This window comes from Gracilinanus agilis, chromosome 5 (genome assembly GCF_016433145.1).
Source record: "Gracilinanus agilis isolate LMUSP501 chromosome 5, AgileGrace, whole genome shotgun sequence".
NCBI lineage: Eukaryota > Metazoa > Chordata > Mammalia > Didelphimorphia > Didelphidae > Gracilinanus > Gracilinanus agilis.
Genome location: NC_058134.1, coordinates 306,097,193 through 306,117,771, shown reverse-complemented (window position 1 = coordinate 306,117,771; position 20,579 = coordinate 306,097,193). Strand labels below are relative to the sequence as shown.

General features: G+C 42.0%; 1 protein-coding gene across 1 annotated transcript in view; it reads left to right on the top strand.

Annotated features, from left to right (window-relative positions):
• Positions 1 to 11,261: 11,261 nt before the first annotated feature.
• The window catches only part of DENND6B (DENN domain containing 6B), a 49,102-nt gene continuing 39,784 nt past the window's right edge, over positions 11,262 to 20,579 (top strand). Inside the window, exon 1 of the mRNA XM_044679289.1 lies at positions 11,262 to 11,495. Coding sequence (XP_044535224.1) covers positions 11,262 to 11,495 — 234 coding nt within the window. The remainder of the gene's footprint in view (positions 11,496 to 20,579) is intronic.

The window sequence follows — 20,579 nt, the reverse complement described above, 5'->3', positions numbered from 1 at the left end:
GGGCAATTGGTCAGGAAGAAATCCCAGGGGACCCCTGACCTAGCTCGGGGTACAGGAAGAGGTGCCATCTAGCAGACTGAGCACCTACTGCCCACTTCTCTAATGAGACTGAGATGGCAAGGATCTGCAAGTAAGGGTGATAGAGGGTAGCAATCACTAGCAAACCCTGTATACTAGGCAACGAATAAATTCAGAAACAAACTGTAGTTGTATGGCTTTAATCCCAAGAGCAAAGTGGGGTTTCAATCTTAGCCTCTTGCCCAGAATAGAAGCAGTAGAATAATCAAAACAAGAGTCCCTGATCAAAGGAGAGCCTGAAGTTCAGTCATTCCTACCTGCAGGGTCTCCCAGGACTCTACTAGTAACTAAGGCAAACAGCTGTATACTTGTGAAGAGTGAATCAAACTTTCTTTGTCTATCAATCAGCAATTTTTAAATTAATCACCAAAAACTTAAACACCCCTACTTAACACTAAGTAAGGGAGTTCCCAAGCCATTTACTAAAGTGGGTGACAACCCCAGAGACAACTCTCTGCCCCTGGGCAGTGCTAGGCAAATTTAAAGACTTCAATTGGTTCCCATAAAGTGGAGGAAGGGACAGGAAATGATGTGGAAAAGGGACTATAAAAAGTCCTGAACTTCCAGGGTTCAGCTCGAATGTTTGGCTTGGAGTTTCGGCTGTTGACTTGACTCTTGGAGGTGGCTTTGGACCTGGATATCGGCTTCAACTTGGGACCTTGGCTCTTGGACTGCTTCTTGAAGCTCCTGGATTTTCTCCTTTGGGCTTTGTTTTGGGTGAGTGAGTAGCTGGCCTTCCTTTCCTGGCTTCTGGAGAGATTAGTTCAGTAGAGGCCTCCTTCTCCTGGAGGAGGCTGTGTTGCTGGAACCTTTACATAAGATACCCCCGGGTCCTCTGCTGAGGGTTAATGAGCCCTGCTGAGGCTGAGCCAGACATGGGAGCAACATTTAGTGTGATAGGCTAAACATTTTCTCTACTCTTTTACATTTCTCTACTTTCACTCTTTCCACCTCTTTGTAAATAAAAGCTATTAAAAGTCATTTTTACTTGAGCTATAATCTTTTTTAATCGGCAACCACAATATTGCCTTTGAATTCTCATATTTTAGTCAAAACTCTAAATTAAATTCTTACATACTGAAACTCCTAACTCCAAGGAGAAACCAAGAGACACGAACGTGGGTGAGGAACCTCAGACCAGGAGGGCAATAAGCAGGCCCCAATCACATTACTTTAGAGAAACAGAAAGCTTGCAAGCCCCCAGTATGAGCTGCGAAAATATGTCAAAGGAGATCAGGTTAGTCATTCCCCCCCAGAAGTATGTAGACTCCATTACTAACATAAAGCTCAAACTTGATAAATAGGCTGGAACAATGATCAGACAAACAAACGACAAAAGAATCCCACCATGTTGTTATGGTAACAAGGAAGCTCAAGACAAACCCAGAAAGAGAATGACTCAAAAATATCTTAAAAGCAAAGCCTCAAAGAAAAATATAGCTGAGACACAAATGTAACCAGAATTTCTGCAAGAGGTTGTCTTTGTTGTTATTGCTGTTGTTCTTTTGAAAGAAAAAGCTAAAAATTCATTTAGGGCAGCTAAGTGGTGAAGTGAATAGAGTGCTGAGCCTGGAATGAGGAAAACCTGAGTTCAAATCCAGTCCCAGACACTTGCTGTGTAACTAGCTATGCCACTTCACCTTATTTGCCTCAGTTTTTTCATCTATAAAATAAACTGAAGAAGGAAATGACAAACCACTTTAGGACCTTTGCCAAGAAAACCTCAAATAGGATCACAAAGAATTGGATGTGACTGAACAACAACAAAAATTATTAAAAAAAAAACAGATGAGAGGCAGCTGGGTAGCTCAAAGGATTAAGAGCCAGACCTGGAGACAGGAAGTCCTGGGTTCAAATTTGACCTTAAATACTTCCTAGCTGTGTGACCCTAAGCAAGTCACTTTACTCCCATTGCCTAACACTTACTGCTCTTCTACCGTAGAACCAACACACATATTGATTCTAAGACAGAAAGTAAAGTTAAAAAAAAAAAATGACAGGCAGCTAGGCAGCTAAGGGGATAAAGAGCCAGGCCTCAAGATGGGAGGTCTTAGATTCATATGTGGCCTCATTTACTCCCTAGCTCTGTGTTCTGGGGTGGGCAAGTCATTTCACTCCAGTTGCCTAGCCTTTACCTCTCTTCTGCCTTAGAATCAATATTTATTTTTCATTCCATGGTTACATGATTCATATTGTCTCCCTCCCCTCTTTCCAACCCCCACAGTTGACAAGTAATTCCACTGGGTTATACTTTGGAACCAATATTTAGTATCAATTCTAACATAGAAGGTAAGGGGTTTTTTTTAAGAGTAAAGAAAAAAAAATGAGTGGAGAAAAGGGAGAGAAAAGAAATGAGGGCAATAGAAGATATGAAAAGAGAATTAAAGTTGAAAGAAGTATAAAATTTTACTCAAAAAAAAAGAACTCCCAGAAAATTAGAATCAATAAAACAGAAGCTAATGATTCCATGTGACATAAGGAAATATTCAAAGTCCAGAGGAAAAAAAATAGATATGAAGTATTTCATAGAGGAAAAAAAAAAACTAACCTAGAAATTGGTCAGGGAAAGAAATTTAAGAATCATTGAACTCCCTTGAAAGCCTTGGCCCCAAAAAAGAGCCTAGATATCATATTTCAAGAAATCATAAAATTGTGGGGGCAGCTGGGTAACTCAGTGGATTGAGAGCCAGACCTAGAGACGGGAGGTCCTAGGTTCAAATCTGGCCTCAGACACTTCCCAGCTGTGTGACCCTAGGCAAGTCACTTGACCCCCATCGCCTACCCTTACCACTCTTCTGCCTTGGAGCCAATACACAGTATTGACTCCAAGATGGAAGGTGAGGGTTTAAAAAAAATTTTTTTTTTTAAAAATCATAAAATTGTCTAGATATTTTAGAACCAGAGAGAAAAGTGGAAATTGAAAGGCTCTGTTGGTTATCTCCTGAAATAAATTTCCAAAATACTACCAGGAATATTAGAGCTGAAACTCAGAGCTCAAACATCAAAGAAAAAACACTGCAAACAAGTAATTCAGTACCAAGGAGTCACAAGGCAGTATCACACGAGATTTAGCAGGTACCACTTTCAAGGAATAGAGGACCTGGAGCATATTCCATGTAAGGGTTAAATTAGGAGTTTTGACAAAATAAGAGAGCAGCTTTCAGTAATTTAACAACTTAGTTTAATTAAAATAGAGATAGTAAAAGAATATAGTAAAGGAGAGAAATATAGGAAAGAGGTGGAGAAAGAAAATGTCCTAATGTCTATACTAGTTATCCTATAACTACCTATAATTACTACCTGAAACTGCCTATATGTACCTATAACTAAAAAACACCCCACAAAGTTCCAACCCAACCCAACTCAATCAAAACCAACCCAGTCAGTGTTTAATCCAACCCCAATTAGGTCTATCAAAGATGACCAGCCACTTTCCAAAAAGTTCCAGAAGAAAAAAAAACTCAAGAGCCCAAACAAAAAAGCTCAAAACCCCAAAGCCAAAAAGCCCTCTCAGTAAGCTCAGGTCAGCCTTTTATATTTCAGCAATTGAAAGCCAACGCAATACACTCCCAGCAGCCAACTTCCCTGCAACTGACAGCCCTGTCAACAACTGACAACCTTTTATAACCTTTTTCTACCTCACTTCCTGTCTTTATGGTTTCTACTTCTTGTCACTGTGGGCTGGTTAATCCCTACACATCTCTATGGTAAGAGGACCTCCAGGTCCCCTGTTAAATTAAAAAAGGCAGAAAGAATTCCTTTTTACATCCAGAAGACAAAAGATGTAGATTTGCAATCAAGAAAGACTAACTCAGTGAAACAATATAATTCCACAGAGTGGGAATAGATTTTTAATGAAATAGAGGGTTTTCAAGCATTCCTGATGAAAAGATAGAAACTTTGAAGTGAAAACACAGTGATCAAAAGCAACATAAAAAGATAAAATATGTTTGCATGATCATATATGTATCATCCAGATTTGCTTGCCATCTCCATTAGGGGAAAGAGAAGGGAAGGGAAGAAGGAAGATAATTTGAATCTCATGATTTTTGGGAAATATATGTTGAAAATTGTTATTACATGTAATCAGGAAATAATTTTTTAAAAGATAAACATGAATGAGCAATCATAAGAAACTCAACAAAATTAAACTGTTTAAATGCTTATTTGGAGAGATGATACATGTAGCCCCTCAGAACTCTATTATTATCCCGGCCACAGAGAGTAACTCTATTATGTTTTGATGATTTTAGAAGAACAGAACAAGTGGGATAAACTAGGGGGAAGGGAAAAGGGAGAAAAGAGAAAATTGTCTCACCTAAGTGTTGTGTTCAGGGTGAGTTCATACAACAAGAGGGAGGGAATGTGGGTAAGTAGATAACAACTGAACCTCATTCTTATCTGAACTAGTTAAGGGAGGGAAGAATACATATGTAAACACACATCTGAGCATAGAAATACATCTTACTCAGTAGGAAAATGAGGGAGACAGTACAGGGAAGAGAGGAGAGGAAAATAAAAGGGAAAGGAAATTGAATAATTCCTCAGAAACAAAAATCTTAAAAAAGAGTTGAGGAAAAGTATAGGAGAATAGGATGTAGGGAAATACACAATTAGTAATCATAATTGTGAGGGTAAATGGGATAAACTCACTCATAAAATGGAAGAAGATAACAGAATGAATTAGAAACAAGAATCCAATAATGTGCTATTTTCAAGAAACTTGAAATGGAAAGATATAGAGAGTTAAAATAAGGGACTAGAGCAGAATCTATTACGCTTCAGCTGAAGTAAAAAGGGCAGGGATAGCAATTATGATTTCAGACAATGTAATAGAAAAAGTAGACTTAATTAAAAGAGATCATCAAGGAAATTATATTTTGCAAAAAATATGATAGACAATGGATATCAATATTGAATATATATGCATCAAATGACATGGCACCTTAATTCTTAAAGGAAAAGTTATATATATATATAAGAAGACAAAATAAAACTATAACTGGGGGTAAAGGGGAGAAAGTTTTTAATTTATCCCTCTAGGACCCAGATAAATCTTATTTGACATAAATATGAAAGAATCAAAATGGAAAAACAAAACTATAGACCAATATGCCTAATTACTATTATTTTTGTTAAGTTTTAAGTGAAATATTAGCAAGGAGACTATAGCAATATTCTACAAAGATTATACATTATGACCAGGCTAGGTTTATACCAAGAATAAAGGACTAGTTCAATATTAGGAAAACTAAACAAAAATGGCCAAATTAATAAGAGAGACAACAAAAATCCTTTGATGATATTACTATATGCATAAAAAACCTTGACAAGATACACTACTTGTTCCCGTTAAAAAAGGAAAACAAAAACACGCAAACATAGGAATAAGCAGAACTTTCCTTAAAGTGATAACTAGTATCTCTTTAAAACTAAAAACCAACATTATATATAAGAGAGGATTAGCTAGAGGTCTTTCTAATATGATCAGGAATAAATCCAAGATGTCCATTATGACCAAGTAATGGTCATAATATTATACTTGAAATGCTAGCTATAGCAATTATAAAAGAAAAATAAGCACAAGTGAAAAGGAAAATAGAATTATCACTTTTTGTTAATGATATAACGGTTTACTTAAAATACTTAAAGAATCCCAGAAAGACAACTAAGAAATTATCTGAATTAACAACATCAACAAAGTTTCAGGATATAAAAATAAACTCATATATATCAAAGCACTTCTGTTTATTACCAATAAAATGTAGCAAAAAAAGACATAAATCCAGTTTAAAAGTATCTATAGAAAGCATAAAATACTTGGGATGGGATAGTTAGGTAGGTCCGTGGAGAGTCAGGCCTGAAGGCAAAGATCCTGGGATCAAATCTGACCGGAGACACCTCCTAGCTGAGTGACCCTAGGCAAGTCATGTCACTCCAGTTATTTCACCCTTACTGTTCTTCTGCCTTGCCTTGGAATTCACATTTAGTATTGAGTCTAAGACAGAAAGCAGGGGTTTTAAAAAATACTTGGGAGCCTATCTGCCAAGTCATACCCAGAAACTATATTAACACAATTATAAAACACTCTCTATACAAAAATAGATGGATCTAAATAAATGAAGGGAGATTCATTGCTCAGAAGTAGGCCAAGCTAATATAAAAACAAATAACAATGGGGGGCAGCTGGGTGGCTCAGTGGGTGGAGACTCAGTCTCAGAGATGGGAGGTCCTGGGTTCAAATCTGGCCTCAGACACCTCCCAGCTGTGTGACCCTGGGCAAGTCACTTGACCTCCATGGCCCACCCTTCCCACTCTTCTGCCTTGGAGCCCATACACAGTATTGACTCCAAGATGGAAGGTGAGAGTTTTAAAAAAAAAAAATAGCAATGCTCTATAAATGATCTTACTTATTTGAAGCTATGCCAAACTACTAAGACATTACCATATAGAGCTAGAAAAATAACAACAAAATCATCTGGAGAAACAGAAGACTCTCAGAGAAGCTAATGAAAAGAGAGAAGGAAGCGGACCTATACTACAAAGTCGTCGTCATCGCAACCATTTGCTATTGGTCAGGAAACAGAGAAGCTGACCAGTGGAACATAGCAGGCACATGACATACGGAAGCAAATGAGGACGGTAAGCCATCTTCGTGTTGTTCTTTAAACCCTTAACTTCTGTCTTGGAATCAGTGCTGTATATCGGCTCCAAGACGGTAGAGCGGTAAGAGCTGGGCAATGCGAGTTGTGTCTTCCTCAGGGTCACACAGCCGGGAAGTGTCCGAGGTCAGATTTGAACCCAGGACCTCCCATCTCTGAGCCTGGCTCTCCATCCACTGAGCCGCCCAGCTACCCTGAGGAACCTAGTTTTGATCAACCCAGAGATTATCCCCAGCCATTGGGGCCATAACTCGCTCTTTGACTGGGCAGACCGGGATACGCAGGAGTGACGGGAAAGTGTGAAGACAGGAATGCTGAGGGAGAAAGATGGCGAGTTCGGTTTTGAACATCCTGAGTTTAAGATGTCCGCCAGAGCCCAGTCCCAAAGTCCTTTGGGGCAGCTGGAAATGCAGGGCTGAGGCAGGTCCAGAGAGACACGAGGGCTGAGTACACAGACTGGAGAATCATCAGCACTTAGCTGAGGGCGAAGAGGGCCTCGGAGCGGCCTGCCGCCTGCCTCCCGCTCGGCCTGCTCACTCGTGGCATTTCGGGGCCACCAACCCCAGCTAGGATTCAGCGCAGGCCTATTCACCGCCTGTGGAAGGAAAGAAACCCGTCCATTTGGAACCAATACATCAGACGTCAGATGAAGTCAGTGATGAGGCTTAGGGCGGCCCCTCTCCCGTCCCAGACTGCCTCTGGCCCCCCGCTCTGAGGAATATGGGGCTGCTGCCGGCCTTGGGTGGGACGGCTGAAGAGAAGCTTTAAGCCAGAAATGGCTCCATCAGCATAAAAGCAGAGTCCTTGGGGTGCCAAGGGACCCACTACGTCCTTCTGGCTGCCCTATTAAACGTGCTGACATTGGAGCTTTCCCCTAGGAAGAGGGAGGAAGGATGCACGCACTGCATTTGTGTTTGTCGTGAAGACATCAGTCAGTCCTATTGCACTTCAGCAAACACTAAGCCACTGCTGTGGATGGAGCCCCATGCAAAGGGGAAAGGTCAAGAATACCAAAGAACATAATGGAAAAAATAGCCAAGAGACCCAACTGCCAACTCCGCAACAAAGCAGCAATGAGCAAAACTACCTGGTACTGGAGGGATAGACACGTAATCAAGGCGGAGAAACACGTGCACAACAGAAGTCTTGGGTTCAGGAAACCAAGAACACAACCAACTTGGGAAGGGATTTTTTATTTGACAATAACTGAAAAAAATAAACCACCTGGGATATAAGTCTGGCAAAAATAGGCCAGGATCAGCATTTATCTTACACCACAGTAAATTCCAAAAGGCAAATGATGTAAATACTTTTAAATTATGTAATAAAAAGGAGAATGGAACATTATATCTTTTATAGCTGTAAATAGGTTTAAAAAATCTGTAACCAGGGGGCAGCTGGGTAGCTCAGTGGATGGAGAGCCAGGCCTAGAGACGGGAGGTCCTGGGTTCAAATCCGGCCTCAGACACTTCCCAGCTGGGTGACCCTGGGCAAGTCACTTGACCCCCATTGCCTATCCTTACCAATCTTCCACCTATAAATCAATACACAGAAGTTAAGGGTTTAAAATTAAAAAAAAAAAAATCTGTAACCACTGAATGCATGGGCTGATGGGGATATTACTGGGGAGGTAGACACTAAACGATAACTCTAGTCCAACTATCAATAATATGGAATTCAGGGGCAGCTGGGTAGCTCAGTGGATTGAGAGTCAGGCCTAGAGACGGGAGGTCCTGGGTTCAAACCCGGCCTCAGCCACTTCCCAGCTGTGTGACCCTGGGCAAGTCACTTGACCCCCATGGCCCACCCTTACCACTCTTCCACCTAGGAGCCAATACACAGAAGTTAAGGGTTTAAAAAAGAAAAAAAATAATATGGAATTCGGTCTTGACCAATGATCTGTGTAAAACCCAGTGGAATTGTGCATTGGCTAAGGGGGGTTGGAAGGGTTTGGGGGAGAGGGAAAGAGCATGAAATATGTAACTAGGGGAAAATATTCAAAATAAAAATTAAAAAGAAATTTTTAAAAATCTGCAACCAAAAATTATATAAGAGGTCAGAAAAAGGTAAAACATTGTTTCATCTGTACGAAATCAAGAATCCTTTGCATTAATGAGCTCAATATATTTAGAATCCCAGTATTAGAATGTATTAGAGAAAATTTGCATTAAATATCTCTGATAAAAATTTGCCGGCCCAAATATTTGAGAAATTAATATAAATTTATGAGATTAAGGGCCATTCCCCATTAAACAAATGGTCAAAGGAGATGAAAGGGGGAAAAAAGATATAGAAACTATAGCTGGCCATCTTCAAAAAGGTTCAAAAGCAACAATAGTCAGACTAATACAAACTTTACGCCACCCTGAGGTATCACCTCACCACAGACAAGTTAGCAAAGATGCTCACATAAAAGAGAAACCAATTTGTGGGAGAGATGTGGGATGGCTGGCCCAATTACCTCACTGCTAGTGGAGCTGGGTATTGATTCAACCATTTTAGAAAACAATCTGAGGTTGCACGGGAGACCTTGTGTATGTCACTTGGCCACTTGGGATTTTGGTTTCTATAAAACAAAGATGACTTTAATCTTCCCCTTTAATCCAGAGATTCCACTACTGGATTACAAGAAAGTTTATCGCTGCTGTTCAGTAGTTTCAGTCGTGTCTAACTCTTTGTGACTCCATTTAGGGTTTTCTTGGCAGATAGTAGAGTGATTCACCATTTCCTTCTCCAACTCATTTTACAGATGAGGAAACTGAGACCAAAAGGGTGAAGTGACTCATCCAGAAAATATGTGAGGCCAGGTTTGAATTCATGAGGATGAGGCCTGGCCCTGTATCCACTGCACCATCTTGCTGACCCTCCCAAGAAATTTATTGGCAGCAATAAAAGACTCATGGACGTAGAAAAGGTACAGATACATAAATGATAGCACCTGCATGTCCTAAACTATCACCGTGTTGTATGGAAGGATGAATCTGAAGAATTCAAAGAAACACGGGAAGATCTGTCTGAAGTAATAGGATCAGCGAGGACAGTAGGGCCCCAAAAGCACGTACAACAACCACCCCACGGGGAGTCATGGTGGAGAAGTAACAGCCCTCAGGTCCAATGCAATAGCCGGCTGCCTTAGTAAAGGAAACCCTACCCCCTTGTATAGCAATCAAAGACCCAGATTTGAGGGGAGGATGGACCTTGAGGATTGTGCCTTGAGGGTCGTGTCAAAGCGGAATGCATTCATGAGGCACCCCAAAGAACACTGGGCCTCATCCTGGGGTGGGCCAAGCTGGAAGGAACGTCGGTGACCCCCAAAGCTGCCCCTTTCGTTTCAGAAGAGTGATCCCAGGCCCAGAAGAGGAGCCCCAAGTCACAGAGGATCTCTGTTCTCGGGGATCTTTTCACGGCACCAAGCTGTCTCATCAACTGATAGTAAGGAACTTGCTTTCCCATGCCATGGGGCCAGGACCTATCCTTACTAGAGAGGAGGGAGGGGAACATCAAGGAGAAGAAGAGCCAAAGAGAAGATGGCAGAAGCCTCCAGATATAAGGGATGGATGGATGGGGATCCCAGAACCAGATGGGCAACGCAAGCGAATTGCCCAACCCAGCAAAGCCTGGGAGCCGAGATGATCTGGTCGTGCCAAGCAAAGTATAGGAGTTGCCAGATTGTGATGTGAGCCACATTTGGACAAACACCAGCCCCAGCAGGGGAAGCGGCCAGGACTCCGGGCCCCAAGGTGGGAAGTGGTTGCTCCCAAGTCTACTGGGGCCACCAGGCCTTCACCTGTGGGGGCCCGTATCTCCCCCTCCATAACAGGGGCAGGAGAACAGCCTCGTGCTCTTCCTATGTACCCATGGAGGTGGATTCTAGTTCTGTTCTTTTTACATTTTATATAAGAAAATGACTTAAGTTCCAGTGTTTATTAGGACCTCGTTCCTTGAAGGGGCATGAATAAAGCATTTATTAAGCACCTGCCACCAAGCATTGTACTAAGGGATGAGGATCAAAAAAGAAAGTCAGCCGGCCCTGCTCCCCCGGCGAGTCTCACAGAAAGGTCCCCAGGTCCTCAGTGGGTGTCACCTAGCAGGCGGTCAGGCCTTGTCTTTAATGTTCTTCTCACTGATGAAATCCTCTCTGTTTCTGACGCCGAACCACTGGACAGGGCCCCAAAGGGCTGAGTCCTCGCCATGTGGGGCAAAGCCCCTGCAAGAAGGAGCCGCCTCTCCCCAGGGGCTGGGAGCATGACGGTTCGCTGGGCTCCTGGGTTCAGGGTCCCGGGTTGTCTCCAATCAGGTTCCAAAGGTGGTCAAGCTCATAGTGGTGGTTTGGCCGGCTGTTCCTCAGGGTGCCCTGCTGCCTCGGCTGAGCCGTCCTGCCTGCCTTGTGGGTGGCAGAGGAAGACCGAATACTCTGAAGTATCTACCAAGACAACAGGCAGAAATGGGCCAAATGCAGACATTCCCCAATAGAATTCAGGACAGCAGGGACGGAGGGAAGAAGGGACACAAGCCACAGCAATGTTTGTCAGAAAGAAGTTCTTCAAGCTCTCCTGGGAACCAGCCAAGTTGGCAGAGTCAAGAAAGCAAGCCTTCCCAACTCCTCGTCCCAACTATCTGAAGAAGATCTGGAAAATGAAGCAGACCAAGGGCACCGCAGAGTCTTCTACGGCTGGCATGATGAACTGGGGCCGGGCACTGAGCCCTCAGAGCAAGAGGAAGTTCCAGAACCAGGAAGGAATGTTCTACTACTGGGCAGGAAGGAGGAACGAGTACTAGCGGGGAGCTGGCACTGTCACCCCCAAAGCCAGGTCATAGACACAGAACAGAATGAGAAGATGGCATCCCTGTGGATGGCCGTCTAGAGCAGGAAGTGAGCAGCAGCTGTGTGGCTCTGACCCTGGGCACAGGGCAGGGTCTCCGATATCAGCTTCCAGCCCAGCCTGAAAACCTCAGCAGGGGCAGAGAACTCCGACCAATAAAGGACTTGCATTCCTCACCCTCTGACCCTCCAGAGCCTGCTAGCTCTTGGATGGGTCAAGAAGCAATCTCTTAACTGCCATCGATTTGAGGGTAGAAACCAAAGCAGTATTAAAGGAAAATCAGTACCTTTAAATGCTTTCATCAACAAAAGAAAGAAGAGATTAACGAATGGGATGTATAACTAAAAACCTAGAAACTAACACATTTTAAAATTCCATTTAAAAATCAATAAAATAACTAAAATCAAAGAAATGTTTTACAAAATTAAGAACCACCGAGGCAAGTCAATGAGCATTTAGTAAGCCCCTGTTAGGTGCTAGGTAACTGAACCAAGCACTGAGGATAGAGGAGAAGCCAAAACAGTTACCAGACTTCAAGGAGGTGATAGTCTAATGAAAAACACGTGAACGACTATGCTACACACACACACACACACACATGTACACACATGTACACACACGCACGCACGCACACACATGTGCACACACTCACACACAGAGTAAATTGGAAGTAATCTCAGAAGAAAGTCACTAGCACTGATGGGGATCAGGAAAGGGTCCTTGAAAACAGTGTCAAAAAACAAACAAACTATGAGCTGGCTCTGAAAAATAAATACAAATACACGATAAATAAAAAACTAATATGACTTTAAAAGAAAGAAAGAAGAAAACTAAAGTATCGACATCAAAAAATTTTAAAGGTCAATTTACATTTATATAATAAATGGGATAAAGGAAATCATTAGAAATTATTTTGCCCAATTATATGCCAACAAAAGTGAATAAAAGTAAAAATATTGAAATAGATGAATATTTTTAAAATATGAAACACTCATTAACAAGAGAAATAGAAGACTGAAATAATGTGATTTTAGAAAAAAGAAACCGAATAAGTATGTTCCCAAAGGGAAAAAACCTAGGACCAGCTGGATTTACAAAGTAATTCTATCAAATAGCCAAAGAATAATTAATTGCAACATTACCTAAATTATTCGGAGAAACAGGAAAAAGAATCTTATGAGATTCCTTCTATGATATAAATATGGCATGATACCAGGAAAGTCAAAAGAGGGATAGAAAACTAGCATAGACCAATATCCCTAGTGAATATTGATGCAAAGGTTTATTCTTTCGTTTGTTTTGTTTTTGTTTTAAGGCAGAAGAGAGGTAAAAGCTAGGCAATAGGGGTCACAGAGCTAGAGGAGTCTGAAGTCCCATTTGAACCCATATGGACTTCCCAAATCTGGGCCTGGCTCTCAATCTACTGAGCCATCTGGCTAGCCACAGTGCAAACGGTTTAATTAAAATATTGGTAAGACTTAGCAATATATTACAAAGATTATACACTACGACAAGGTCAGACTTACATAAGGAATGCAGAGTTGGCTTAATGTTAGGGAAACATAACAAAGCAAGTAAATAGCAAGAACAACAAAAGGAATAAGATGAATCGATCAATGTTAATTAATAATAAATTTTTATTTATTAAGCACCTACAATATGCCGGGGCTGGGCAATTAAGAGAGGCTGGGGGAAGGCTTCCTTTAGTTGGCCCTGGAGGAAGTCAGGGACGCAGTAGGCCAAACTGAAAAGGGGCAGCACTCCAGCGCTCCAGGCACCCATGGGGAACACACAGGGGAAATGCCTAGAGCAGAGAGATGGGGCGTCTTGTGTCTCGTGAGGAAGACTAAAGAGGTGGGGCTGGGAAGCATGTTAGCTTAGGAGGGGCTTTGATGTTGTTTGTGGTCCTAGAAGCCACATCCTGGATTTTATATTTATTATATCAGGAGAGACACAAAAAGTTTTGGACGTGATTCAAAATCCATTCCTGTTTAAAACACTGGGAAGCCCAGGAATAAACTCTTACTAGGATAAGAAATGACTATCTAAGACCAATGGTAAAAGCGGAGAAGTCCATTATCGCCATTTGCCGTTTGACACAATGCTAGCTAGATATGCCAGCTCTGCAAATAAGAAGAAAAGAGAAATTGAGGGAAGTTTAGGCTTTTTGAAAATGAAATGATGGTTTCCTTCTAGAATCCTAGAGAGCCAAAATAAAAATTAAATGAAAAATAGCGTTAGCAAGTTATCAGCACTCCTGAATATCACCAATAAAACTCAGCGGGAAGAAAGAAACAGCTCCAAATAAATGGAGAAATACTCATTTTTCACAGGTAAGCTGAGCCAATAAAAGAAAAATGATCATATTATCTAAACTAATTTATTTATTCAGTGTCACACTAATCAAACCACCAAAGGATTATTTTATAGATCTAGAAAAAAAATCATAATAAAATTCAACTGGAGGAACAAAAAGTCCAGAATCTAAGAGGAAACCATGAAAAAAATGGGAAGGAAGAGGGCCTGGCAATATCAGATCTCCAACTAGACTACAAAGCTTTAATCATCAGAACAGTTGGGTGCTGGGTAAGAAATAGCCTGATCTGTGGAATGGATTAGATGCACCACATACAGAACAAAATGAGGGCATTAACCTAGTATTTGATAAACTCAAAGATCCCAGCTACTGGAGCAGGAACTCACTAAGTGACAAGCTGTTGGGAAAACTAGAAAGTAGCTTGGCAGAAACTAGGCCCAGGCCCAGCTCTAACTTTAGGTAGAGTTCTCAAAAGTGGCCCCAGAGGGGACAACTGGGTAGCTCAGTGGATTGAGAGCCAGACCTAGAGATGGGAGGTCCTAGGTTCAAATCCGGCCTCAGCCACTTCCCAGCTGTGTGACCCTGGGCAAGTCACTTGACCCCCATGGCCCACCCTTACCACTCTTCCACCAAGGAACCAATACACAGAACTTAAGGGTTTAAAAAAAAAAAAGTGGCCCCAGATTCTTTTCTTTAAGCCTATGGGGGGGGGGGCACTCTTAGCCAATCTTGGGATGGACTGTGTACTTTTACCAAGTCGTTGCAAGGTTTAGCCATGACATGTGAAGGAAGAGGACGCCATCATGGGGCAGCTAGGGGGCTCTGTGAATAGAGCACCAAACCTGGAAAGAAGAGGACCAGGATTCTAGTCCAGCCTCAGACACTGACTGGGTGACCCTGGGCAAGTCACTTAACCCCCACTGCCTAGTCCTTACTACTCCTCTGCCTTGGAACCAGCACTTAGCATTAATTCTAAGACGGAAGGAAAGGGTATTTAAAGGGGAAAAAAGAGGAAATCATCATTCACAAAGACCATTTGAAAAATTCACCCCTGATGAGAGAATTCCAGCAACTTATACTCTTGATTTACTTACTATTGAGTTCTTGCTTTCTTTTGAGGTTGACATACCTTTAACCTGCTCCCCACCAAATACAGCTCAGAGTTGGCACGAAAAAAGAATGAAATTGAGAAAAGGGAAGTTTATGTTCAAAAACCAGAGTGACTGCCAGAGTTCCTCCCACTCCATTTCCCCCAAACATTTTTTTCTCATACTCATATTTAGATCATTTGTTTTATTTTTAATTCTTATGATCTACTCATTTTCTTAAGAATATTATTAGAGGGGGCACCCAGGTGGCTCTCTGGATAGAGAATCAAAACTGGAAACAGGAGATGCTAGGTTCAAATCTGGCTTCAGACCAGGATGATCCTGGGCAAGATACTTAACCCCCATTGCCTAGTCCTTACCACTCCTCTGTCAGAAGGTAAGGACATTTTTTTTAAGTATTAGAAAATATCTGAACAGCAAAATACCTTTATATATAGCCCCAAATCACAGGATTTCAGGATTAAAAGGGAAATCGAGAGCCAACTAATCAACCCATGCATGCCCAAGGAAGAACTCCCTCTCCAACACACCTGCTAAATGCTCTAAATAAAACTGGCCTCTGCCCAAAGTTCTGCTGAGGTGGTCCATTTAGGGGCCCACCTAGGGGAATTATTCAAAATTGTTCAGAATTTTTTCCTGTCATCGAGCATGAATTTGCCCATTTACGACTTCTGCCTAATACTTCTTGGTTGCACCACCTTCTTTGGCCAAAGAAAACAAAGCTCTTTCACATGGCATCCCTTCAAATACTTGAAGACAGCTATAGTGCCATTCTTCTCCTGACCCTAGCCACCCAAGCTTCTCTCCTTCAAGCCAAACATCTTCAGTTTTTTTAATTATTTAAATTATTAAATTTTATTTTATTTCCTCCCAATTACAGAAAGTTTCAAACATTTTTCAAAGAATATTGAGTCTTGAATTCTTTCCTTCGCCACCAATCTCCCAACCCCATTGAGATGGCAAGCCACCTCACATAGATTTTACATGTACAATCATGTAAAACATTTTTCCATATTAATCCTTTTGTGGAAAGAAACTCAAATAGAAAAAAAAATTAAGAAAGTGAAAAAACTTTGCTTTGGTCTGGACTCACTTATTTTTTTTTTTCTGGAAGCAGATGGCATGTTTTATCATGAGCCCTTTGGGATAGTTTGGATCCTAATATTGCTGACAATAGCTTTAATTCATAATTGTTCGTTATATAGTATTCCCATCACTGTGTGTAATGTTCTCCTGGTTCTGCTTATTTCACTCTGCTTCAGTTCATATCTTTCCACGTTTTTCTGAGTTCCTCCTGCTTGTCATTTCTTCTAGCACAATAGCATTATGTTATACTCATCTACTAGCACTTTCTCAGCCATTCCCCAATGCATAGATATCCTCGCACCTTCGAAACCTTCATCTCCACAAAAAGAGCTGCTTTAAATATTTTTGCAAACTAGTTTATTTTAAAATATATTTTAAAATATTGCTGGGTCAAATATTTGGACATAGGTCCAAATTGTTTTCTTGAAAGATGGAATCAGTTCACAACTCCCCATTAGTGCATGTCTCAGCTTTCCCATATCTCCTCCAAGTTTTGTCATTTTCCTTTTCTGCCATAATATCCAATCTGATAGATGTGGGGTGGTACCTCAGAGTTCTTTTAATGTGCGTTTCTCTAAAAGTGATTTAGAGCATTTTTTTTTTTTTGCAGGACTATAGAGAGCCTTAATTACTTTTCTGAGAACAACTGCTTGTTCATATTCTTTGACCATTTATCAATTGGGGAATGACTTGTATTCTTATATATCTAACTCATTTCTATATGTATTTGACAAATGAGGCCTTTATTAGAGACTTGTAAAAATTTTTTGTACCATTATGATTATTGTATGTTATTCTCAGTCCTATTTATCCATTTAGTTTCTGACCTCCACTGCCCCTAATTTGCCCTCTTTCCTATCAGCCCATCTCACTTTCTTGAAAGGTAAAATAATACCCAAATGATTATATATGTTTTCCCCTCTTTGAGTCAATTCCAATGAGATTAAGATTCATGTGCTCACCAACCCCATCTTCCCCTCCACTATAAAAGCTCTTTCATGCTTCTTTTATGTGCAACAATTTATCCCATTCAATTTTTCCCTTCCCCCTCCTTCCAATGCATTTTTCTTTTCCATGCCTTAATTTATATTATTCCATCACATCAACTGACACCCTGTCCATCTGTCTCTGTGTACTCCTTCTAACCGCCCTAATAATGGCAAAGTTTTTTGGAATTATAAGAATCATTGCTCCATGTAGGGAGGCATACAGTTTAACCTTACTGAATGACTTTTGATTGCTCTTTCCTGTTTACCTTTTTATGATTCTCGAGTCTGTATTTGATTATCAGATTTTCCATTCAGTTCTGGTGTTTTCATCAGGAATGTTTGAAAGTCCTTTTTCTCATTGAATACCCATTTTCCCCACTGAGGGATTATGCTCAGTTTTGCTAGATAAGTGATTTTTGGTTGAAATCCTAGTTCCTTTGCCCTTAAATCTCATATGCAAAGTTTTCCAATCCTTCAATGTACAAATGGCTAAATCTTGTGTTATCCTGACTGTAGCTCCATGATGTTTGAATTGTTTCCTTTTAGTTGCTTGCAGTATTTTATCCTTGAGAGTTCTGGAATTTGACTAAAATATTCCTGAAAGTGGTCCTTTTGGAATCTCTTTTGGAAGGTGATCAGTAGATTCTTTCCATTTCTATTTTGTCCTCTGTTTCTAGAATATCAAGGCTGTTTTCCTTGATAGTTCACTGAAAGATAATGTCAAAGCTCTTTTTTTTTATCATCGCTTTCAGGTAGTCCAATAATTCTAAAATTATCTCTCCTTGATTTATTTCCCAGGTCAGTGGTATTTCCAATGAGGTACTTCATATTTTCTATTTTTTTCATTCTTTTGACTTTGATTTGATTCTTGTTGTTTCATGGAGCCATTAGCTTCCACATGCCCAATTCTAGTTTTTAAGACATAATTTTCTTGAGTGACCTTTTGTACTTCCTTTGTATCTTTTGTACCTGTGGTCAATTCTGCTTTGTAAAGAGTTCTTTTCCTCAGTGAATTTTAGAACCTCTTTTTCCATAGGGCCAATTCTGCTCTTTAAGGATTTCTGTTTACTGCATTTTCATGCCTCTTTTACTAATTGGCCTATACTGTTATTTAAGATATTTATTTCTTCAGCATTTTTTTGTGCCCCCTTTACCAAGCTATTGACTGATTTCCCCTTGTCTTTTTCTAGTTTTTCTTATTTTTTAAAAATCCTTTTTGAGCTTCTCCATTACTTCTTTTTTGGGGGTGAGAGCAATTAATTTTCTTGCAGGTTTTGGATGTAGCAGTATTGACCTTGTTGTCATCTTCGGAGTTTGTGTTTTGGTTTCCTTGTCACCAAAATAACTTTCCATGTTGTTTCTTTTTTTGTTGTTTGCTCATTTTCCTGACTTTTCTCTTTTAATTAAGAAAACTGAGGGACAGCTGGATAGCTCAGTGGATTGAGAGTCAGGCCTAGAGATAGGAAGTCCTAGGTTCAAATCTGGCCTCAGACACTTCCCAGCTGTGTGACCCTGGGCAAGTCACTTGACCCCCATGGCCCACCCTTACCACTCTTCCACCTAGGAGGCAATACACAGAAGCTAAGGGTTTAAAAAAAAAAAAAAAAAAGAAAACTGTTAAAGTTGGGTTCTGTAATTGTGAAAAGAGCACTGTTCCAAACTTCAGGTTCTTTTTAAAGTTGCCTTCAGAACTGGCTCTAGAGGAATCTATCTGCTTTCAGTTCTTCCTAGGGAGTATGAGGTAAGGAGAATTATGTTTAATACTCTCCTGGTCAGTGATCTGGTCTGTGAGTAACCCTTACATCACCCTGGTTGCCCTGGTCTAGTCACTGTTCACTTTGCCAATGTCTTTTCTAAACTAAATCTGTCCTTTTTGGTATTGGCACTAAACATCTTTTGCATAACTCTTATTTTTGTTCCCATGCATTAGGAACAGCCCCAGATTAAAGGAGGGAGGGACTTAGAAGCAGCAAACATCCAGAAATCGCCCATCTCTGAAATGGGGGCATGAAATGCGTTGTGCTACCCCCCCCCCAATTACTTGTGGGAGGAAAAGAGAAAAGCGACAGAATTCTGGCTTTTGTACTCCCCCAGTCCATCTAATCTCACCTTCCCCAACCAGGACCGCCTCTGTGGCTCTCCGGCGGTTGTAGCCCCACCTCTAACAAGGACGCTTGCAGGGCGAGCAGAGCCCTCTCCAAACCCCGGGATCCAGTCTGTCTCCAGCCCCGGGCACTGAAGGGAACCTCCGTCCCCTTTTCTCCTCTCACAGAGGCCCCAACCCTCAAATAGTCCCTTCACAGCCACGGCACGTGCAGCTTCTCGGCCGCCAGGCTCTCCCGCGCTCTGATCCACCCTCCTCAGGGCTGCCTGCCGGATGCTCTAAAACCAGGGACCTCGCCAGAGCACTTCCTATAGCTCCGACTCCAGGGGATCCTCCGCCCAGTCCTCGCCACACTGGCTCCCGCCTGCCTTTCCAGACTCGCTCACTCCGTTACTCCCATTCACGCACTCTCCATCCCAATCCAATCGGTCTACTTGCTTCGCCCATAGATGCCAACCCGTCTCGGGCTTCTGTTGGCCCCCCAAGAATCCTCCTTAACTTCCTTCAAAGATCAGCTTGTTGCCACGTGCTCTCCCAGCCATTTCCTGGGCTCTGCCTCTTAGCAGCACCCTGGTAAATGCTTCATCAAGGCCTATTGGGCAGTTCTAGAGCGTACCCTGTCTTCCATGGATCAAGAAATGGCCCTGTTGGGGGCAGCGGGGTAGCTCAGGGGATGGAGAGCCAGCCCTAGAGATGGGAGGTCCTGGGTTCCAATCTGACCTCAGACACTTCCCGGCTGTGTGACCCTGGGCAAGTCATTTCGCCTCCATTGCCCACCCTCACCGCTCTTCTACCTTGGAACCAATACATAGTACTGATTCTAAGATGGAAGGGAAGGGTTAAAAAAGCAAACAAACAGCACGATTATGGTTCGCGGTGGGTAAGGGGCTGGGAGTAGCCTCCATGGTAGACTCCAGGGTATCTGGGGGCAGTCTAGGGCAGATACATGGAGATAATTTGGGAGATGGGGAAAATGGTGTTTGCGTGAACGTAGACCTCATTTCTACTTTAGAAAAACCCAGCATCAGTGTCACTTCCGGGGATCGCGGATGCCTAGCCACCATTTTAGGCTTGCCCTGCCCCAAACACTCTTCCCTCCTCCGGTAAAGCCTTAACTCCACGGCCCCACCCATCTTCTGCCCAGACCTCTTCTCTCCTCCGCTCCCCAAAGCCTTCCTCTTCCCCTCGCTGACCCCACCCTCCACTGGCCCCGCCCCATCCCTGACCTCGCCTCTCCCCCCCATCATGGGGCCCCACCCCTTCCCTAGCTCTTCCCCTCCTCACACTGACCCCGCCCCTCCCATCACTGACCCCTCCCCTTTCCTTCACAATTCCTCCCTTCCCATCACGGACCTCACCCTAGTGCCTCACGGACCACCCCCGCTTTTGTCCCCACATACCACCCTCCCCC